Source organism: Ochotona princeps, chromosome 14 (assembly GCF_030435755.1).
Source record: "Ochotona princeps isolate mOchPri1 chromosome 14, mOchPri1.hap1, whole genome shotgun sequence".
Classification (NCBI taxonomy): Eukaryota; Metazoa; Chordata; class Mammalia; order Lagomorpha; family Ochotonidae; genus Ochotona; species Ochotona princeps.
In genome coordinates, this window is record NC_080845.1 from 48,763,483 (window position 1) to 48,787,489 (window position 24,007).

At 39.0% G+C, this 24,007-nt stretch overlaps 1 protein-coding gene across 5 annotated transcripts in view; it reads left to right on the forward strand.

Annotated features, from left to right (window-relative positions):
* Positions 1-24,007, forward strand: part of MPDZ (multiple PDZ domain crumbs cell polarity complex component) — a 153,911-nt gene that overhangs the window by 58,128 nt on the left and 71,776 nt on the right. For all 5 annotated transcript variants that reach the window (XM_058672357.1, XM_058672353.1, XM_058672355.1 and 2 more), the window contains exons 8-16: positions 1,194-1,400; positions 5,775-5,889; positions 9,333-9,421; positions 14,434-14,617; positions 15,390-15,461; positions 18,123-18,232; positions 20,039-20,185; positions 21,101-21,265; positions 23,024-23,209. In XM_058672357.1, the coding sequence (XP_058528340.1) occupies positions 1,194-1,400; positions 5,775-5,889; positions 9,333-9,421; positions 14,434-14,617; positions 15,390-15,461; positions 18,123-18,232; positions 20,039-20,185; positions 21,101-21,265; positions 23,024-23,209 (1,275 nt within the window). The remainder of the gene's footprint in view (positions 1-1,193; positions 1,401-5,774; positions 5,890-9,332; positions 9,422-14,433; positions 14,618-15,389; positions 15,462-18,122; positions 18,233-20,038; positions 20,186-21,100; positions 21,266-23,023; positions 23,210-24,007) is intronic.

The following is a 24,007-nucleotide window of genomic DNA, read 5'->3' on the forward strand; positions in this document are numbered from 1 at the left end:
TAATCTATTCTTTACAAGTGTATTTGAAATTAAGCTAGAGCTCCAGGTTTCTCAGAAATTTGTTATGACAACTTTATCGATAGCGGTGTCAATGTAACAGAGTTGTATACAAAGTTTTTTTCTATGTCTTTCTTTTAAGCAGTAACCAGCACTCAAAGTGTCCAATGAAATTTCCATGGCTGCTAAGCTTGTGACATACAGATACTTTAGCATAATTTCATTCTCTAACAAGGTAGTCAGTTGTCACATGTCGCGTTCTGTTTCTCAGTTGGATTAGCCCAGTGTCAAGTGCTCTCCTGTCTATTATCTCTGGAAACTGCTATGTTAAACAGTGCAGAATGGTTGTGTCACTGTGGGAAGGATTATTGAGTGAACTTTTAAAAGACGTGATATGGCTGCTCTGTTCTCCCCTTATCTGTTTGAAATTTAATTTCTCAAGGATTTCATTTTGCAAGGAACACTTTGAGGCCATGCATCGTTAAAATAGCCAGACAGAAAATTTCAGTGTTAACACAGTGCTTTCTTGTAGCTCATACCATGTTTCTTGAGCTTTTTATTAATTTAAAAATATTATTCACCTAAGAGACAAAGAGGTACAGAGAGGGGAAAACAGATAAAGATCCTCCATTTGTTAGTATATTCTTCAGATGTTTGCCATAGCCAGGGCAGGGCCAGGCCCAAGCCAGCAGCCTAGAAAACAGGCGTGTAAGTACTTGAGTCCTTCCTTGCTAACTCCGCAGGTGCTTAGCAGAATGAGGCTGGGCCCGAGTCCTAGCACTTTGATATAGGATCCAGGGATTCCAAGGGGTGTCCTGACAAGTGAGCTCATATCTCATATCACATTTTGAATAATGTATTTGTAAATCAACTTTGTATTTCATATCTTAGAGGAATTTTCTTTTTATCCTTTAAAATTGTTGAAAGTTATTTTTCCTTCCATGTAGTCAGTAGAAACATGAAATGATTGTATCATCTCTAGATACCAGGAATATTTGTGAATTTCACTTTCTTCAATTATGCTGAATGATTCTAGAATGTTTTAGATGACTATTGCTATTACAGCCACATATGTAATGTTCTGTGATTGTGAATTCATAGCATTTCTGTGTTTTTTTATTCCCTTCCACCAGCATTCTCTGGTGCTGGTGCAGGAGCAATATCCTAATTCACCTCTTCACCCTCTTTGTATTCAGCATGGACGATTATGCAGTGGAGACCACATTCTAAAGATTGGTGATACAGACCTGGCAGGAATGAGCAGTGAACAAGTAGCACAAGTCCTCAGACAATGTGGAAACAGAGTTAAGTTGATGATTGCGAGAGGCGCCATGGAAGAATCTACCGCACCCACCTCTTTGGGCATCGGCTTCTCATCATCCCCTTCTCCACCGGAGATGCGGGTGAGTACCAGAAAATGTGAAGATCAGAGAGCATAGTATTTAGATGAGTTAGATAATAGAGCTGTTTGTTTGGAAGCCAGACTTCCCTTCTGTTATTGATAAATGATATAAAGAATAGAATGAAATGGCAACGAAGAGATGTTTCAGTAATAGTAAGATTTTATTAACTAGTTTGTTTGTTCATTTGTTTGTTTGTTATGAGGGGTTTCTGGAGCGATCCTGATGGTCCTTACGAAAGAGGGTGGGGACCCAAAGTTGGAAGCAGGCAAGGGCCAGAGAAAGCTCCTCTCCCTAGTTCCGAAGGAAGTTTACTGTTCTGTTTGTGCGGACCGCTCAGGGATCCTGGTTGTCGTTCCAATGACCCTGGATCCTGCAAGGCAGGAATTGGGCTTCTTCCATGCCACATTGTAGATCCAAATGGGGGTGGGTGACCTCAGAGTTCTTGGCCTCTGAAGGCACTCCATTTCCCCTGTGGTCTCCTTGGCAGTAGGGATGTAGTCCTCGGTGCTCGTACTGATAGTCCTTGGTGAGGCTCTGGGAATCTTCAGGGTTGGGATACAAGCCTCCTCCTTTCCCCCTGCTCCACTCTGGGGTCCCCCCTGCTCTATGCGTATGACCTCCTGTTAAGAGGTTGTTAGGATTGCTCCTGATTCCCCCCACATGTCTTTGTAGTTTTGCTATTGTCTAATGCTGACTCAAGTCTGCTGTCTATGAGTTACCAGTTATGATCCTGATAGGTTATACTTCCCGTCTTCCTCACACCTACTGGGGTGATGTAAGATTTCTCTGCTCTCCCTCCCCATTTCCAAGTATCATAGGGCCTTAGAGAACAACTAGGAAAGCTGAGAAACAGACAGGAAGCGGCCAGCCGGGATGCACTTATAACTCACTGGGTGGGACACAAAGATCAGTTACTCCTCTCTGAGGTGATAAAGATTTCTCTGCACACCCCTCCCAAAAACGTTCACCTAAACTGTTGACATATGTCCTGTTAAAGTTATAGAGTTAGACTGCCCGAAAAACAACCAGGTTCAGCAAAATCATGCTTCAATGCTATAAAATGCTAAATACTAACATTAAAATAGACAAGAGACAGCTGAATGGCAGTCTATAGCCATTTTAAGGTATATAGAACATGGTTGAATATAAACCAAAATTGAAATGTCTATGAGGAAGTCACAGGTTGTGGTTGAGAACCTGCATTTCCCTACTAACATATTGGTTAATCAATACCATGTCAATTAATGCCATAATGTCGTAAATTATTGTAAATATTATGTTGGGTTTTTTACCTGATTGGGATGATGCTCTGCTGGTTCTACCTTCAGACCAGAGATGGTCTCACCAAGAAGCCATTGAACTTACCAGGACAATGAGATGCTGGACTTTATGATTGGTCAAAACCTCCAATGGAAGAATCTCAACTGAATTTGGGCTGTGGAAATGCAACAAGGTGGAGCAATCCACTATGGGGGTGGAGGGAGGGTTTGGGGAGGGGCGGGGGGAATCCCAGTGCGTAAAAAAATGTGTCACATAATGCAATGAAATTAATAAAATTTAAAAAAACCACAACATCAAAAAAAAAGAATAGTTTTAATCCATTAAATGCAAATTTCACATAAAAAAGATTTTATTAACTGGAGATCGTATGTAAATAGGAGAGTAGATTACTTAAAATATCAGAGTATTATTTCACATTTTTTTTTACTCTTTAGAAACTCGTTTAAAAGGCAAAGTGATACACACATGCATACACAGAGAGAGTGAGAGAGTAGAGAGAGAATAGAGAGAGAGGAGAAGAAGAGAAGGTAAGAGAGAAACATAGAACAAGATCTTGTATCCACTGGTTCACTCCCGAATGACTGAAGCCAGCATGTGTGGGTGGCAGGGCTGCACATGCTTGTTCCAGCGCTCCTGGAGCTCATGAGCAGGGAACAGAATTGGGAGTGGTGCACTCAGGGCTGGGTGCTGGAGTCCTAGATGTTGCCCCTTAAATGTTTTGCTTTGAAGCAGCACATTTGTGAGAATAATATTTTGAGGTGTGGTGAAATTTGTGACTGATACAATGTTTGTTCCGAGCTTCTTAATTGTAAGGCTCTCTCTAACCTAGGCGTAGGCATACTGTTTCAGTCACTTTCCTTTCAGGCTTGTTTCTGTTTGGATGAGTAGGACTTGAAAAGTGATAGTAGTCTGGGTAGGAGTTGATAAGGCTTATTAGAATCATTCAATAATACTTTCTCAGAACTTTACCAGATTTTAATAAGTGTTCATTTTCTTTCTCTTAGGCACATAATTTTAAAAACAAACATTGAGCTTTGAACCTTATAATCAAAACTTTATTCATAGACATGGCATTCCACCTTTGCTCCTGGCTTGATATGAAAAAGAGCTAGAACAAATTATTGGCAGGTTTTCATTTTCTCAATTAATTTATAGGTGAGAAAGGTGGATGAATTTATCTACAAAGTAACTTTATCTAGAAATCTCCTAAGTACTTAAGAATAGAATTACATGTAAAAGCACCTGTGTTTTATTCTGTTAAAATTTATTAACCATTGACTGCAAGTTCCTTTTTTAAATATCTTAATCTTTTTCCTAAGCTCTTTGGAACTTTATTGGAGTACTTGAAGTTGCCATGATTCTGTTGTTTTTAGGATTGGATATGGTTGCTATTTTTTACAAAGAGAAAGAATTAAGGAAAGCTTGTTTATGGAAGAATTTAAATGACATTCTTTTGTGGTAAACAAGCCATTTTATTCAGCGATATATAAATGAATGCAATACTGAAAATGACTTGATGTAATTGAAAGCTTAGAAAAATATCTGTTCTGTGCATATCATCATTTCTGAAGCTGGTGCCCCTTTTAAAACCATTCGATAGTCAAATTGCCACCCTCTAAAATAGCACTCGCATAAGTCTTATTAAAAATAGAAAACACATTTGTTTCAATTGAAGCAGATTTCATCCTGTCATTTTCTGGTAATTATCTAAACTTTTAACTTTTGCTAAGTTTGCACAGATACTTATGTGCAATGAAAAAAATAAGTGAAACTTTATTGTAAAATTATATCTTATTTAGGTGAAGCATCAGTGAGACACAAAGTTTGTTTAAAGAAAAGAAGAAAACCTGGCTAGTTATCCCCAAGCTATGTAAGGACCCATAGCTTTGATTTAGTTTATCTTCAGGGTCTCTGTAGGATCTGCAGCCTCACGCTAACATGTAGTAGCTGTGGTTTGTTGATGAATATTTTGCAGTCCAGCATGCAACCAGCAGTAATGCCTGTTAGAGAAGTTGACATATGAGAAACCTGCTTTCAGCTGTCATCCCCAGGCATAAGAGAAAGGCATACTTGCTTATAAGTAGTTTTTCATATTGAAGTTTGAACAAATAACAAATAAAACAAATAAAAGGACAATTGAAGATACTACCTTGGTAGATTTCACTGGTTGTCAAAAGAAGTCATCATTTTGTTAATAACATCTTTGCAGGATACATTATTAACTCATATTTACAGTGTTAGCAACCAGTTCTAAATTTAAGATAATGATTGCATCTCAGCAGTGCTAGAGATTCTTGCCTGCTGTGTATTACTTTAAAGCAGGGCTTCTGAAACCACAATATCTGGATCGAAACATTACTTATACAGATTGCTTCTTGCTTCTTATTTGTGCTTAGAAAAATGAATGTTTCTCACCGCCTCCACATAAAAATGGGTACACTAATCAATCCCACATCAATGGATTGTTATAAGGACCAATGAATTAAGAGCTCTTAAGTGCCTGTTATATAGAAACTTCGCAGTAAATCGTAGCTGAACTTGTGGATATTTTTTTTTTCTCCAGACTAAAAAGTGATCTTTACAGATCACTTAAAGTAGCAAAGCTAGATTTGAATGTACTGATCTAACTACAAAAGGTGGTCTCTCGAAGCGCTACAGCCTGACTTCTCTAGAAATAGAGGCTAGCCATTTCTGAAAATGGAAGTTGTTAATAATAAACTTAAAAATGTGCGCACAGTCGTACAGCTGTCTGTAATGGACAGTTCAGTGGTTCCTGTCATTCCTTTCTGAGTAATAGTGTAACTCATTCCGGAATGTCATGTCTAAGAATCTTCGCTGATTGTTTAGTAGGAACCTCTGATGCTGTATCATATCATTGTATGATTCCTGAATTAAGGCCGTGGTTTTAAAAATTATTTCTTTTTCTAACTATATGTATTTTTTTATTTTTGAAAAGTTCCACGTAACAGAAAATACATAGTGTTTTCCATTGTGTTTTGAGCTTATTTCATTTAACATAATAAACTCCAACCCATACTCTGCATTTCTTGCATCTCTACTTCTGTATGTATTTATTGGTTTATTTTGTTGTAGGTTGATGCTTCTACTCAAATAAGTGAAGAAAGTGAGACCTTTGATGTAGAACTCACTAAAAATATCCAAGGATTAGGAATTACCATTGCTGGTTACATTGGAGATAAAAAATTAGGTAATTTAAAACGTTTTGTATTTTAATATTTTTAATTGTATACATTTTATTTTTGATAATTTTTGCCTATTTGCTTAGGATGCAAAAGGTCAAGGGCTAGAGGAAAGTGGGTGATACCACTGTTTTCACATTTTCTTTTTTCCTTCCTGTATCTGGGGGGAGGGGGGAAATAAAGGGAAAAGCCACACCCAGTCTCCCAACCATCCCAGGGTCCCCAGTGTAGGGCATGCCCTAAGGGTCCTGCTTAAGTGGTTTTGATAGTTCAGCAGTTCGGTATTGCTGCCGATTTCGCCACTCCAATCGCAATGAAAGCTCTCCAGACTCCACTGGCTGACATAGTCCACCTTAGAGTCTCTGTTTGCCCAGATATTCATTGCCAATTCTTGGTTGGGGTAGTTGGTCGATTTATTCTGTCCTCTGTTCTCCGTTGTGGTGTCAGGTGGCCTCCACAGGCTCCAGTGCACTGCCATATCCTCCATGTGCACCTGGATATGCTGTCCACTGCTCATCTAAGCCACAGAGGAGACCCACCTCTGATACATGCATTCCATGGTCAGATCATGGAACCTGCAGTTTCCTCCATTGTTGTGGTTCTGAGTCCCGTGATTCAGTTGGGGTGATTCCATAAGAAACTTCATCTGAGGTGATCCCCAACCTGATTCTTGTGTGTGCAGTCTGCAGCCCAGATCGGTCTGCAAGAACTCTGTTGGCTGCAATTGCTGGGTCAGTTGTCTCCAGCCCTGTCTTCTACACAAACTAATGGGTGTTGGAGTCCAGCCCGATCCTGCTTACCACACAATTGGCCCCCACACAAACCAATGTGAGTGATAACCTAGTTGGAGCTACCCTCAATAACTCCCACCAGGCCCACCAGGCCCACCCCCTGCCTTAGTTCCCATGCTTGCCAGTTTGTATAGCTGACTCGTCCTGTCCCACATCCCATTCAGCTCTCATACATGTCAATGGGCATTGAAACCCAGTTCAACCCAACCAGCCCCCCATCCAGCCGACGCTTGTGCTGGAGGATGCTACTCTGTCTAGCCCTGCCTGTCTCAATCCTGGTTTTCATGCTCACCAGTCAGAGTGCCAACTCAAGTGGGCAGTGACCACTGTTTCCCTAATGGGCTCACTCCCACTTCTGGATCTCGCACTCTCCAGGTGGCACTGCAGTTTAGCTCGACAGAATTTTCCCCCTATGCTAACATTTGCTAGTTGATGCTCTGGCAAAGCCCAGCCAACCCTCACCCACTCTGGCTTATGCATGTACCAATAGGTACAGTCAGTCCAGCCTGGCTTGTCTGTTCCAGTTTGCATGTAGGCCAACAGGTGTAGCTCTGCTCAGTCTGGTCTGCCCCAATCCAAGCTCTCATGCTCACCAGTGGGAATAGTGGCCCTGCAAGAGAGCTTCCTGCAACCCTTCCACCGAGTTCACCCACTTACCCCCGGGTCTCATGTGTGCTGGTTAGGCACTGCAGCCCAGTCTTACACAGCCTGCCTTACCTCACCATTTGCCAGTGGGTGCTGTAGCCTGTCCCAGCCCAGCCGTTCTTCAATTCCAGCTCATGCTGATGGGGACTACAGCCCAGCAAGCCCAGCAAGCCCAGCAAGCCCAGCAACCCCAGTCAGCCCCACTCCTAGCCCTAATGTGAACTGGCCAGTATTGCAGCCTGACCTGGCATAACCCACACTCCATTCTGGCTCTTTGATTTGCCAGTGGGTGATATGAAGTGGCCTAGCCTGGCTCGCCACAGACCTGAGCCAAAGGTAAGCCCGTGGGTACCGTAACCTGACCTGGTCTGGGCTGCTCACCTTCTTGGTTCTTGCATGCACCTGCAGGGACTGTGTCCCAACAGAGGAGTCTCCCAAGCTCCTCCATCAGAACCTCTCCCAGTGCCAGATCTTGTGCACACCAGTGGGTCCAAGGGCCAGCCCTACTTAGTCCACTGCATGTCCTAGCAGGAACAGTAGCCTTACTTGACTGGCCCTTACCCATTCTAGTTATTACTATTGGGTGCTACAGCCCAGTCAAGCCTAGTCCATACCCAGATACAGCTCACACATGGTTTAGCAGGGGCAGAGACCTAGCCAACCTATTCTACACCCACCCTTGGATCTCACAATCACCAGTGGTTGCTGGAGTCTAGCCTAGTCTGGTACACACAGACTCAGTCCACACCACAGTCCAACCAGTGCATCCCCTTAGCTCCTTAACCAGGCCTGATCACAGCCATGGATCTCGCGCATGCCAGCGGTTGCTCTGAGCTAGCTTGGCAGAGTCACTCCCTTGTCTTGGCCTTTACCTTCAGCTGCTGCAACCTGACCTGAGCCAGCTGGTTCCAAGTCCTATTTCTTACTGGTGGGTGCTGGAAACTGGCCCTGCTCAATCTGCTATCATCCCTGGCTCATGCAAACCAGCAGGTATGGCAGCCTATCCCAGCATGACCTGCACTCCATCCTGGTTTTTGCCCTTGTCACTGGGATGTAGTTTGCTTGGCCCCACCCAGTCCTCCTTCTAAAACCAACTCATACACTTTCTGACAGATGGAGCTACCCTGCCCAGCCTGCCCAATTACCAGGCCTGGACCACGTACTCAGCAGTGGGAGCTATGACCTACTAGGGGGGTTTCCCAGGTTTCCCTGTTCAGGCCACTCCCAGGCCCAGGTCTTACACATGCCAACAGGTGCTTGTTCCTTACCCGGCATGGGCTGCCATATTCATCTTGGCTTTTGTATGAGCTGGTGTGGCCCGGCCTGCCCCACACCTTGTTTTAGGGTACTCGTGTGGGTGCTACAGCATGGACCTGCCCCACTTGTTCCCAGCCCCAGTATCGGTAAGCAGCCTGTCACCATCCCAACTCTCAAGCTAAGCAGCGGGACTTGTAGTTCCATTGGGTTGGGCCTACATATCCCCCACAGAAATCACCCCCGGACCCTCTGGTTCTCTTGCGTGCTAGTTGGTATCATGGCCCGGTTTAATGTGACCCATCCCCTGATCGGACACTCATTGTCAGGTACTGGGATCTAGCCCTGCCAGACAGGCCCCAGCTGTAGCTTGCGTGTGTGCTGGCATGTAATGGTCAGCCATGTTCCATGCTAACAAGCCCAACCCATGGCTCCCATGTGAGCTGGTGCATCATAAAGGTCTTTAATTTTGACAGTTTCCTCCATTGTTTGTCTTATGAAGCAATGAATTACTTTTAAAAATATATAGCTATAGAAAGTAGAAATTTTCCTTAGGAATACTTTAGGTGGCTCTTGATACTGTAGTTAAGACATATAAAACAGTTGTCATATTCTGTAGCCTCAAGTTTCCACTTGAGGTTATGTTTGTGTATTTTGTTTTTTATTCAAAATTAGGGCTTTATGGTTAAAGAGAAGAACGTGGCTATTCTTTGCTTATGCTTTGCAAAGAAAGAGAAAACATAACCTATTTTTAATTTTAGAACCTTCAGGAATCTTTGTCAAGAGCATTACCAAAGGCAGTGCAGTTGAACTTGATGGAAGAATCCAAGTTGGAGATCAAATTATAGCAGTAAGTTTTGCATTTAATAATAACTTTAGTGATTTTTGTGATTGGAAATTATATTCTCCCAGCTTACTTAGTTTTAAGAATTACAAATAACTCTGTGCTAATTTAAGCTTGCTTTGATAATGTGAAAAGGGGCTGTCAGAATTATCCCGTTTATTGTGGAAATAAAATAGAGCTCTGGATAGAAACTTCACTGCCCTCAATTCTGAAGGGAAGTCTGATAATACAGTACTTGCACGTATCATTAGTGCAACTAATTTAAAATCAATTCTAATAAAGAATGTCAAAAAAGTATTTGGGAAATACAAATCATAAAAAACTATGCATTGATTTTAAATCTATGCATCAAACATAAACTTATAACTCCTCTTTTCCGGAGTGTCTTTGAAAATCCTGTATCTTGCTATTCTAAAACGTGAATGGATTCTGAAGAGTTAATCCTAAATGAAATATGCCAGTGACAAAAAGACAAATACCTTATGATTCAATTTGTATGAGGTACTAAACTGATCAGACTTAGAATAGCAGAAAACAGGGTAATTGGCTGGGGACAGGATTGCTGTTATTCAGTGGATATGGTGTTAAAATTCTACAAGATAAAAAGTAATGCAGGCCTGAGGTGAAGGCTGTGCGTGTATTTAACTGTGCTGTATGTTAGAAATGATTAAAGTGGTAAATATTATGTTAAGTGTTTGCTACCACACTTTTCAAAAACAGAAGTCCTTCATCTGCCTTTTGATCTACTCTACTTAGGTTTAATTCTGCACATTGCCTTCCTGCCCCACCTGTCCACTTATCAAAATCCACCTAAAGATCAAATGGCATGTGTACACACATCTGTGTGTGCTGCCAGTGAGCCTCCTCAGTGTAGCTCCACTTTTCTGCATTAGGAAAATCGAACCCTGTGTCTTATTTAATTGTTATTTAGGGGAAAGAGAGTGAATATAGGTTAACTGTGTCTCCATAACTAATTCTGAGTTAACAATTGAAACCATAGTTAATTTACTCATTTTCCCTCATAAATAGTTGATTACTATTATAGTAGAAAGCTTTTTAAAAAAATTATTGTATTTTTCATTGGAAAGTCAGATGTACAGAGAGGAAGATCTTCCATCTGATGATTTACTCCCCAAGTGGCCGCAATGACTGAGCTGAACCAATCTGTAGCCGGGAGCCCAAAGCCTCTTCTGGGTCTCCCACACGGGTGCAGGGTCCCAAGGCTTTGCACCATCCTCGATTGCTTTCCCAGAACACAAGCAGGTTGCTGAATGGGAAGCGGGGCTGCCGGGATTAGAACCAGTGCCCATAAGGGATCCTGGCATGTTCAAGCCAAGGGCTTCAGCTGCTGCTTTACTGCGGCAGGCCCACAAGCTTCTTCTTTTTTTTTTTTCTAAAGTCAGTTTTATTGAGATACAATTCATGTGATTCACCCAGTTAGTTTTCAATTCGGTGAAATTAAAATATATTTACCACTGTCCATTTTATTACCACAATGAATTTTAGGTCATTTTGTTACCTATCCATTGGACATCACTCCCTAATAGCCACAGCTAGTGTGGGCATTTAAGAAATGAGCGAGCAGATGGAAGATCAGTTTTTGTCTTTTTCTCTTTGCCTTTCAAATAAAAGATGAAAATTCAGGCATTTAAAAATTGAAATCTAAGGGTCTGGTGCGATGGCTCAGTAGGCAAACTCCTTACCCTATAAGCACCAGGATTCCAAATGTTTGCTGATTAGTGCCCTGGCTGCTCTACTTCCATCTAGATCTCTGCTTATTGACTGAAAACCCCTTGTTGCCCAAAGCCTTGGGGCCCTCTATCCGTGTGGGATACCCGGAAGAAGCTCCTGGCTTCAGATAGGCTCAGCTCCAGCCATTGCGGTCACTTGAGGAGTGAGCCAGTAGACAGATGGTCTTTCTTTCTATCTCTTCTTTTCTCTGTAACTCTTATTTTCCAATAAAAAACCAAATCTTTTAAAAAATGAAATCTAATTCATAAAAAGCATTTTCCTTTACATATTTGTAGATGAAAATATTGGTCAAACAAAATTATGCATTCGATTTTTCTTATCAAAATTTCTATAAGAATTACACAATGAAATATATTGCATATGGAAAGCTTGAAACCACAAACTTTTTCCATTTGAAGAATTCTCATGAAATCTCAATTTTTGCCATTTCTTCCTTATCTGCATTACTATGAGAATAAAGAACATGTTCATTAATTTTTATCGAAGGCTTAAAGATGTAAAGTTTGAATGTAGTTTAAAAATTGTCTCATGGATTCTTCTATTAATAATTTATGATTTGAAATTCAGAACGTACCTCTAGGGACTTTATACACCCATTTCTCTTAAGAATATTCTCTTAATTTTTGCCTAGTTTTTAACAAACCAGTACATTTATGCCCTCGATGTGGGTGAATCGTAGTTCTTTACCAGCTAGCTTAAACTTCTGCAGGGTGGCTGATCTCCTCCCTGTCTTTGGTGTAGGAGATCCTTAGTCACAGCATGTCAGTGATGCTTCTCACTCACACACGTTATGCTGAATGCTAAACCCTTGCTGTATAGTTTCCTTACCACAGATTACACAGCTGCCACGAGGCTCTAGCTTTGTATTTCCTTTGACCTTTGGAATGTAACGGTTTTAGCAGGATATATCTAGGTGTTAGTATTTTTTCAGTCATCTTGTATTTTGTATTTATCTATTTATTTTTAGTGTGACTTCGTAGGTTACATGAGATTCCATTTCACTTAATAATGTCTTATTGGTTTTCCTTTTTATTCTCCTTCCCCTGTAATTCCTTTATATAATTTCATTTGGTTTCCTACATCAGCCCATGTGTCTCCTGAACATTTTTAGCTCTTGATTCTTTTTCTCTGAGATACGGGAAAATTGAGTGATTGTGTCTTTCGTTGCCTTTATTTTTCCATTGTTGAACATTGTGTAGGCTGCTTTCATTATCACAGTTTCCTTTTCTTGGTTTGGTGGATATTCTTTTTTCTCCTTTGTGACTATAATATCTGTAAATGCAATGAAACCAGAATCATTTTGCAAGGAAATTTCAGGAAATACCTTTTTTTCCCTGTTCACTGCAGTAACAGTTTCGAAAGACGATGCTGCGTTGGTGCTTCAGTGCACTCACTTTCACGTGGACTGGTGGCCTTTTCCACATCCTCTGATGTTTGCTCATTCACGGGGTGAGCCACGCTTCCAGGAACGGCAGCCGAGCTGGATTTGGCTCGGGATTATGCGGATTTTGTTCAGAGTGTTCAGGAAGGAATCATTCATGCAGACAGGCTAGGTTAAAATGACTTTTGTTACATGTGAGTAGTTCCCTGCTGCTGAAGCCTCCCAGCCTGTTGTAGCCTCTCCCTTGGTGTATTTCTTGGAGTTACGGGTTAAGAACTGCAGATATAATCTGACTGTTGTAGGGTTTTTTTCTAGATTAAAAAAAATCAATTGTTTCAGTTGAGAAGCTGGAAGGGAGCGTGGGAACAGGCTTCCATCACCTTTTTCTCCATGTGTGGGAGCTCAATCCAGATGTTTTAGGTGTGTGGCAGCGATGCAACTACTGGAGCCATCACCTGTTGCCTCCCAGAGTGTGCCCTGGCAGGCAGTTGGAATCATGAATGCAGCAAGAACTGGAGCTCAAAACACTCTGAAAAAAGAGGCCAGCTGCCCAGATGCAGCGTAACGGCTGTGTTTGATGCTCAGCATCACTGCTTCTGTTTTTAAATGAGGGACTACATTTGGTTTTTACTAAATTCTGTTCTTACTGTCCAAATTACTTTTGCACATACACTCCTGCTAACCTTATTTTGGTCATGCGCAGGCCTTTTTAGCCAGGTGTTCCTTCAAGTGGCTGATGTAGGGACTTCTTAAAAATTTTTCTGGTTTGTTTTAGTTTTAAATCTTTTAATTTAAATTTTAGTAGTCTTTCCAAGAGGAAAAGCAACATGGTTCCAGTAAATGGAAGAGAGACAGTCAGACATATGTGTTCAAGTTCCCTATCTTTCAGATTTCATACAAGATTTGAGAAGCTCCCCCCTCACCCTGAGCGTGAAACCATTACTTAGATCAGCGGTCTCTAGAGTTGGAAAATCTCCATTAGTAAAAATAATTACCTGTTTCTTCCTCTCTATGCTGCTGTGTATTTAATTATAAATATAATTATATTATTACTATATGGAACATGCAGTTGTGGACATATACATATAAAACAAATGAAGCTTAAAATTGTTGAATTGGAAATTGTGTCATGTTTTTCTTCTGTAGTAACATACTTTATCTTGAACACCACCTATCTTATTCTATCATTCTCCTTAATTCTAGGACTGTGCTTCGAAAAGCCATGTTATAGCCATTTCACATTTCAAAGTGAATACCTGTGACTTTAAATATCTGTGGGTGCAGGCCGTCCTAAGCCACATTGAGGATATTGAGCCTTGTCCCAATGAGTGTGCAACTGAAGGCAGACTTGGCATGATAGGGTCCTATCTGGTGCCTGGTGCATAGGGAATATTTTGCCATTTCAGACCTAGAAAAGCATGAATCACACATATTTTTTGAATGATAAAAAGATAAAGTAGAAGGCAACTTCATCACCCTTTTTAAAGGCAATATAAATAAGATGTTGGAATTTGTCATCACTGGATTTGATGCTTTTGTATTCTGCATGTCTAAGCTGTATTCTTCCAACTTGATTGTGTCTCAGCATCACCAAGAAATGTGAAAGAATGTATAGAAAGGATTAGGAACCTGGGCCACATCCTAGAACCATTTGTAGCTTCAAGAAGTAGCAATACACAACCTGTGTTAAACAAACCAGGCAAAATCATGCCAGGTGTTTCTGGAGCATATAAATTAATATGGGTCCCCAAACAGGGGTGGTATATCGTCATGACCACTCAGAGGAATACTTATTGTCAATGCAGTTCACAACAATAAGCAACAAATATGCATTTCATGAATTAGTAACAGAAATACTTATTTATAACACGCCTTGTTATTCTAGGTAGATGGCACCAACCTTCAGGGTTTTACCAATCAACAGGCAGTGGAGGTGTTGCGACACACAGGGCAGACTGTGCGGCTGACACTAATGAGGAGAGGGACAAAGCAGGAAACGGAGCTCACTGCAAGGGAGGACAACACGAAAGATGCGGATGCGTCTCTTGCCAGCACAGCTATGAGCAAAGGTAATGTCAAGTCAGTCTACGTTTCAGTTAGTCCTTTATATTTTGATTTTTTGTTCTAATTCTGAAACTATCCTCAAAGGATAGTTTTTAATCCTCAGCTATGTATTATGAACCAAATGAAACAAATGAGTTTTTAAAAAGTCAAGATTAACTGGAATGAGCATTGTGTCCATTAACAATGCATAGCCTCTGAATAAAGCAGATTTCTTTCTATGCTATTCATCTTATCAGCTTTTCTCAGTTGGAAACTGCACTTTTCTTTCCATTTCTGTCTCTGCCTTACCTTGGGCAGCATGAGAGTATTCTCTCTTTAGGGGTGCTTTTCCATCTGAATGACTCATGATTAAATGCCCAGCTTATCGTTGAAGTTAACCACTTTCACAATTAGCCATCACAAGCTGTGTGTGAATCTGGACAAATCGCTCATATCCAATGCAGCTCACTGATGGGCGAGTAAATTAATCAAAACCATACTATTGGCTGGGAAATGCTGTTTTATATGTAAAATGCAGACCATTGTGTTTGTTGTGCCTCATGCTATTATTGCAGTCCTTGAGAAAGGGAAGCAGTTCAGGGGAGGATTGTACTCATTCCTTGACTTGTAACAGGAGTTTCCCATTAGAGCACTTGCTTATATTGAGAGTTGATCTAAAAAAAAAAAAAAAGAAAAAAGAAAAACCCTCTCATCTAGGGGAGCAAATAAGTGCAGTGTGTTTACAGACCAGATGTGGTTCATTGAAGACATAAATACTAAAATGGTTTTATTTTTAAGAAAATCATGAAAAAGATGAAGATTCTTTATCTTTGAGAAGAAATATCAGCATATTACCAATTGAAGAAGAAGGTAAGAAATTAGAAATTGATTATGATGGTCTTCATTTTTTAGATAAATCATTGCTGCAAGTGTGAGTAAGCTGTCGGACTGTATCATAAATTGCTAATCAATGTTTAATAAAAGGTGCTTGTAAATATTTATAAATATGAGTGTTACTTATAATACCATCTTATAGGTATTCTATATATTCATTATAGGTATTATATATATAGGTATTATATATTGAATATATTATATATTCAGTATGTATGTTAATATACTAAATCAGTATTTTCTTTCATATTGCTTTTTGTTTTTGAAGTTTATTTTTTTTAAATATTGTAGTGACCTAGAGAAATAGAGAGCGAGATAGAGACAGAAGGGAGAGGGAAAGAAATAGGTCTTTCCTCAATTGATTCACTCTTGAGATATCTATAATAGTTGCGGCTGGGCTGGCCCGAGCCAAAGCCAGGAGCCTAGAACTCCTTCTGGGTCTCCACGTGGGCCACAGAGGACATGGTGTGTTGGCTTCCCAGCAGCATTAGCAGGAAGCAAGATTAGGAGAGGAACAGAGTGCAAACTTGGACCAGTATTCCATTGTAGAGACTGCTTGGAGACTGCTCAGTTTGCCATACCGGGATGCTTGCTTCTGCATCTTTTGTTGATGTTGTTTTGTTTTGTTTTACAAAACCTTTTAATAACATATTAATTATATTTGAGGCTACTTTAAAAGTTCATGGAAAATGCATCTTATGAAGAAACTATTTATAGCTTTCAAGATTTTTATACCAGAATAAACTTAACTTTTCAGTTCCTTTTTTCCACAAGCCTTTTGAAGTTACTTCATATAAGGTTTTAATTTAATTCTCTCTTTTTATGCAATAGACATCTCTCTACCTTACTTAGCAATTAATACAATTATGAAATATTCTGGAAGAATCACCGAAGACCTTTCAAAACAACGAACTGTCCTGTTTAGGGAAGCCTTTGCTCTCAATCATTTTTCCACAGTGGCAAATATTAACATTGGGAATTTGGTTTGGAAATTCATTATATGCAGCTATTATATCTTTCTGAGAATTCTTTGGTCATAAACTTGGGGTTTGTCAAGTGTTAGCAGTATCTTTAGGATTTTTAATTTTTTTTTGAATGTGTACTGCTGCTAGCATCAGCTATGCCCTGGGTTGTGTGATTCCTTTACCAGTCATATTGCTTTAAGCTCTTTTGGTAACAAACTCAACGAACAATGTACAAGACGGATCTCTCTTACGGAATTCTGCCATGTAGTAATTAATTATATACTGAAACTTTATGGTTCTTTAACATATGGAGAAACTACAAAAAATTGTGGAAAATAGTTTTAAAGAAAATTATTTTTGTGGGGCTGACACCTGGGCATGGAAGGGTATGCCACCGCCTATGGCACCAGCATCCCATATGGGTACTTGGTCATGTGCTGGCTACTTCTCCTTGTCCGATTCACTTCCTTGAGTATGACCTGGGAAAGCAGCAGAGGATGGTTCAAGTCCTAGGGCTTTTACACCCACCTGGGAAGCCTGAAGAAAGCTCCTGGCTCCTGGCTTCAGATGGGCTCAGCTCCTGCGATTGCAGCCATGTGGGGAGTGAACCTGGAGGTGGAAGATATCTCTCTCTGCAACTCTACCTTTCAAACTAAAAAAAAAGAAAAAAAGGGGGAATTATTTTGCGCAAATTTTTGTACTCTATGCATTCTATCTGAACTTTGAAGAAAGAAATAATCTTTTGAGGGATAGTCTTTAATTTTCTACTTACAGTTTATTGTTTCTGATTTCTCAAGAGTAAACAGAGACATCTTATTAAAGTATAAAAAAATCTGTAAAATATGCCTGAAGTGAAAAAAAGTTTTCTTAGTTTCCCTTGTTTCTAAAAGGAGATAACTAGATTTCAATTTACGACTCGTCTTTAAGGTTCAAATTTGAATATTAAAAGGAATATTAAAATTATTTTTCTAAATACACCCTAATAGAAATTGTTGAAAGACAACCCTTGTGAGAGCTATGATGAAATATGCAAATCTTTGATTATGACTTTAAAATTGTTTTCAATATGTTTCTAAGCCAAGCTTCTTAGATATTGTTTATGTTATTTGTTTAGTGATTTTTCTTTTTTTCCATTTTACTTTATGCTAATAGTGAAAGTTCATTAATGGCTTTTATGTTAATGTATAAATTATTCATTGTTCTTAATTTTTTGCATTTTCTCCTTTGGCATGAAAGTTGAATACATTATCTGCTAACGTTAGTTTGGTTTCCTAAATGATAGCATAGTCTTTCCACCTGAAAAGTTGAAAGGAAATGAAGAAGAGAAGCAGACCTAGAAAATGGTAGAGCTTTTTGCTGTGGTCACCAAAGGACCTTCAGATAAATCCAGAAGCAATGCAGACCCCTCCCCCGTTCTTTCAAATAAAAGAGAGTTTGTGGGCTTTTGAATGAAAATGAGTTAAGATTTAGAATATATCTGTTAAAGAGAACAACATTGAATGTGCGTATGATAGATTTATGAAAAAAATTTTTAAACTCAATTATAGAACTAAGTAACTTACATATTGGGTAGGATCAAATTCAGCTCAACAGGCAGATTCTCAAAACAGCATCCCTGATGAACCTTGTTGGTTGCAAGACATTACTAACTGCTTTGCCTTCACCGTTTCAGGGTATCCATTACTGTCTGCTGAAGCAGAAGACAAAGAGGATGCCCAGCAACGAGAGGCGGCTCTGCTGGCCAAGTGGCAACACATTATGGGCATTAACTATGAAATAGTGGTGAGTGAGCTTCCCCTGCAGTGTTCGAGCTTGTAACTGTGTCTGACAGGAAGCTCAAGGCAAGAATAGAAATAATCCACAGGGAGAGTTTCACAGGTCAGAGCTTTCTTAGAAGACCAAAGTTGCTTGTCAAGTTGGACTGAAGTTATACAGAAACTGAAGAGCTGAAATAAGTTAGCTGAAAGTTTTAAAGCTCACCTTTTATTGATATTTTAAAGTTGTAGTAATATTAATCATTCAGTGCACAAGGAAACTTTTTTTGAGTTTGAAATTTATTACTTATGGAAGACAGACTAAAATGAGGTGTTACTTTAAAATAAGAATCAGCATAATACATGCATAATGTCGTAGAAGAACTCTTTTCCACTCCTTCATAGCTCTTACATGTTTATCTTCCTCATGTGGTTAATTCTTTGTACTTTTTTACATCACCCATAATGTGTGTCATTATTGGTTTGTATTTCTAGCATTGCCATATTGTAAAAGAGGTTTAACACCAGAATATTTCATGGATTTTGAACAGAAAACCAAATTACTTTGGTGGGTAGAATTTTTCATGTTGCTTCTAAAACTGACATATCTCTACATTATCAGAGATACAAAGGATAATGATGAGTGCTGTTAATTACCGGCTTTGAGCACTTTGTACCAAGCACTGTTGTGTTTGATGTTTATCCCAATGATACAAAACACCCAAGGTAATTAACAGTTAAATAATTAGGTAGAGCTGTCACTACTATTTTGAGTCAAGGGGACTTCAGTGATGCTAAGTTTAGTAAGAGTTAATTTAATGTGGAAAAGTTCAGGGATTCCTTTTAGCAGGGAGGATTCTCTGTCATCTTCAAATGACAATGGAAGAATGAGGGGTCCCTCATTAGCCATTTGTCTATAGACCTAAGACAAATGACTGAACGTTTAGCTACCCTGTGTTAAGCAGGCTTTTTTGGTGATATTCCCAGCAAACTACTCAGGGCGGAAGTGTGCTGTGAAAAAGAACCAAGAAATCTGTGGTGCCTAGTCAGGAAAAGTTTGGGGGGAAAAAAAGACATAAAACTGACTCTAACATATTTGCCATGTAATTAAACTATGTAAATTATGTCATAGAAGGAGTCAATAACAGAGAGAAGGGATGATGAGCATTCTGAGTGGAGTTCTTGAAGGCTTTTCTGAGCAAGAGAAAGATAAATTGGATTTTCAGGGGTGAGGAGCATTTCAACGAGTGTTGGATGTCTGCATTACATGATGTTGCTTCTGACGTGAATCTTGCAAATGTTATCTTTCAGATCTGAAAGAACTCTTGTTAAAATGCTTTCCTGAGCTCTTCATCCCTATTGTTTTAACTGTAAAACAGGGAGTGAACAGGGCCTCTTTAGCGTAATTTCTGACGTTATTGGTATAATTACTGGATTCTGTGGATGATCCGTTAGAATTCTTAAAAGAGAAAGACGTTCATTCTTTATGGTTAAACTTTGGTTCAGTTTTAAACACTGCTATCCCATGATGATGGCCCAAGATCAGGAGTGCGATTCTTTGTTCAGATCGTTTTGGTATAAAGCCCTTTCCTAACAGCACCATTCTGGTTAGGTTCTTCTCTTCATGTCGTTAATTTGGGACACAAAGAGCACAAATGTGCCTATGTTTGTGAAACAAACCAGTTTTAGTTCTATTTTAGAGACAAATTGAGCCTCTATGTTATCTTGTTTTTGAAACACAAGTTAACCAAATTTTTTTTTCCTGAGTAGACAGAAGAAAACAGAAGGAAGCAAAGGATGCACCCTAAGATTCTGATGCTCTTTTTCTTTTCAGGTGGCCCATGTGAGCAAGTTTAGTGAGAATAGTGGGTTGGGCATAAGTCTGGAAGCCACAGTAGGGCATCATTTCATCCGATCTGTTCTACCAGAAGGTCCAGTTGGACACAGTGGGAAGCTCTTCAGTGGAGATGAGCTGTTGGAAGTAAGGCACTCTGTTCTTTCTCTTCCCTAAATAAGATTCTGAAAAGGTTACAGGAGGCTTCATGTGGTGAATAGATGAGTTCTTCTTTTAGATTGCTCTCCAAGGAATACCTGAGATCTCCAAATAATCATTCATGGCAGGAATTTTATATTTGTGTGTAATTGAGCTTCACACCTAGTTCCATGGTAATTTTTTTCCTTTTTTTTTTTTTAAGGAAAAGGCAGTTATAACATCTTTGTTTAAAATTTTTTAAACACATATTTTATTTGTAGAGTACATTTCAGAACTGCAGAAAAAAGATGCATATGAAAAATTCCTTTTTATCCTCGTCTGTTCGAGTTCTTAGCACTTTTTGTTATATAACTATTGGCATTTTTTCTGTACAATCTGCCAGTATTTTATGCATAAATAAGTAGATTTAAATATGTTCTTTACCCCCACTTTAAAAACTTGCTAGCATAACATATATGGCATTTTCATTTTTACTTTTTCACTTGACAGTTCTATAAAATATTCAATTTTATAACCTTTTCGTCTTCTGTCTTTCCTTTGAAAATAGTTTTATTAGCTCTTCCTTCCTGATTTTCTTCACTAGAAGATCAAATGTGGCTGAAAGCTGGTGGCTTTCTGCCAATGCAGTTTCTGGTAATTCCAGTTCCAATAAACTGTAAGCTTTCATGGAAATTGTTTACAATGGTCCTTCCAAAGATCTCACCTTAATTGGTAACAGCGCAGAACTGTGTCAATCATCATCATAAGGTTTATTTAATAGGAAATTTTCTTTCTTTTTTTTTAATTCATTGATTACATTGTATTATGTGATACAGTTTCATTGGAACTGGGAATCACCCCAAATAAGAAATTTTCAAAAGAGTATTCATACTGTCACTGTTTTTAATGTGTCTTTTCCCACAGGTGAATGGCATCACTTTGCTTGGGGAAAATCACCAAGATGTGGTCAATATTTTAAAAGAACTACCTATAGAAGTGACAATGGTGTGCTGTCGTCGAACTGTACCACCCACGACCCAGTCAGAGCTGGGTACCCTGGACTTATGTGATATTGAGCTAACAGAAAAGGTATAATGTTTAAAAATGTGAGACTAATATGAATGCATACATAAGAGGCCAAGTGGCATTAAAATTTCTTTTAAGCTCCTTTCTCCCCCTTTGGCATTTGATTTCATCACATAGCCAATGACTTACAGGTTAGACCTGGAAGTCAGATGGAAATGGGTTTCAGTCAGATTTGATGCTTTGTAGCTGTGCAACCTTGGACAAGTCATATTTTATCTTTATAAACCTCATTCTTCTTTTTTTAAAGATATAAATCAAGATACCTATTTCAGATGGTTGTTAGGCAAGCTACGTGATATAATGATATTAGGTACCATTGCACACTAGTATGAGGTTCTTGTATGGCTTTCTTGCAATATTTCTGCTAAATAGGTGCTTATATTGATATCATTTTTAGGAGATAAAACTGACCTTTACATATGTGGTTCTTATATGGAAAAATATGTCGATGTTACACTCAACTCAGTGTTTGGCACACAGTTGCTGCTGAGTGAATGACTAAAATATGGGCTTTAAAAATTTTTTTGTATTGATTTTGTTTATTTGGATATTGTACTTATAAGTGTAATAAGCTTGAACATATAATGCCACATATCAGGTAATTTTCGGTTACATTCAGGAACTTTGACTTTCTTATTTGATTATTCTTTTCCATTTCGATCAAAATGTCAAGATACAGGTCTAAAGACCCTCTTCCAGACTACTGAGTATCTAAACTTAGGATTTAGAGTTTGCATATTTTATAGTCTAATCTCATTTGAACTATAATGAGAGATGATACTGATTTGATTTACATTTTTGCTGAAGGAATCAGTACAGTAGACTAATTTTGAAAACCTTGAAGAATAAAGCATATAGTTTAATATCCATTTGGATAATTAGAGTAGAACAAGAAAGAGCTTTAAATCATACAACACTCAGAGAGTAGCACCACATATTTAGAATCAATATTTATATGGTATAAAGCTTGTGGAAAGATTTTTATTCATATTCTTGGTTGTATAAAAATTAAGTGCAAAAATAGTGTACAGATTCTGATTTCATACTGATGAACACCTCTTTCATAAATTTTATGTGTTTACATACATGAATGAAGTGGTAGTAAACTTTTTTCACTTGATTGTTAGTGAAAGAAGCTAGCATTTTGAATCCCTGTTTCTATATCAGGTTCTTTATATAGATGTTATCTTGTCTAAACTTCAAAAATGACTGTTTTGGGGTAACATATATAAAAAGCCATAGACATAAGCTTCAAGTCTTAGGTAAATCTCATTTCAAATTGAATGTCTTTCCACTGTATGCCATACTTTATTAATGAAATAATATCGCAAAGGCGATAGCATGTTGGAAGCCTTACTTGGCTATAATACAAAGTGTTTATATATTCCCCCTTTATCTTGAACCTTTCTTATTTATCCTAAGAGTGCTTTTCATTTAACAGCCAAATAGCTGACCCCATTTTTCTGACTATAGAGGTGAATCTGAAAATCATGCAGAATCGTGCTGGTATGTTTTAAAAGGAGGCTTTGGAGCATGTGTTTTAAATTCTTGTTACTAATTAAATGTTTCTTCCTTTTTAGCAACTTTCTGTACTTCCAACCTGATTTCCTAAAGATTTCAAGACAAGCTGTTGGTCATTTGAGAATGTTTTGTTCAGGACAAAAGCTGGGGAACTCTTCCCCCCCCCCCCACAGTAATGCTGATATGTGTGTCTGCTGGTCTAATGTCTCGGAAATAAGAGCCGTCTGGTCTGTTCTGCAGCCTCATGTTGATCTAGGCGAGTTCATCGGATCTTCGGAGACAGAGGATCCAGTGGTGGAGGTGCCTGCTGTGGTCCCGAACACAGAGGAGGGTGCTGCGCCCTTGGCCATGTGGGAGGCTGGCGTTCAGTACATCGAGCTGGAGAAAGGGAGCAAAGGGCTTGGTTTTAGCATTTTAGATTACCAGGTAAACAGGTGCTACCTTTAAGCATGTCTCATCAAAAGAGAAAGGACGCTAAAAGGGATAGTGCTGATGTCAGAGGAAAAGGCAAATAATCTTAGAAAAATCATCAGCTGTTTTTTTTATCTTCCAAAATATCCATCTGTGATTTACTGGTTATCATAATGAATTTCTTTTAACGTTTTAATATTTGAACTCATGGTACTTTGAAGAACATGAAGAATGTATTTCAGGATTATGGAAATACAGTTTGCTGGGGGTTATTTGCAGAGGAAATTTTATTTGCATGCTCTTGATTGTTGAGTCATGTGTTAATATAAGTCTGTAATATTATCTGTTTTATTAGCTATTAATAATAGTACATGTTATCCTGCAAGTTCTGATATTTCCGTGACTATACTGAATTCATGAGTGTTCACATTGGTCACGTGCGGTCTGTGGCCTTACCTGAATTGTGTTCTGTGCTGAGCAAATGAGCCCATGTTGGAAGCTGTCCCGTAGTGTGCAGCTGTTGCTCCTTTTAGTAGTACTGAACCAGAAAGCCAACTAAGATGGCTCCAGGGAATTGTATGCACAGGACCTGATCCTGGAGTCTTGTTCTGATGTGAAGGTTGCTGTGCAAATGAAAACACTGCATCAGCAAATAGTATGTGGCTTCTTTCCACGCTTCTTCAATTCAAAAATACAGGTCATAGCTTCATTACACTCAAGTCTGGTGGAAAGTTGATGTTCCATATGGTTACATCCTATTTAGCAAGTGCTGTGGTTCATAATTAGTACACCTGATATTTAGCCTCAAGTGAC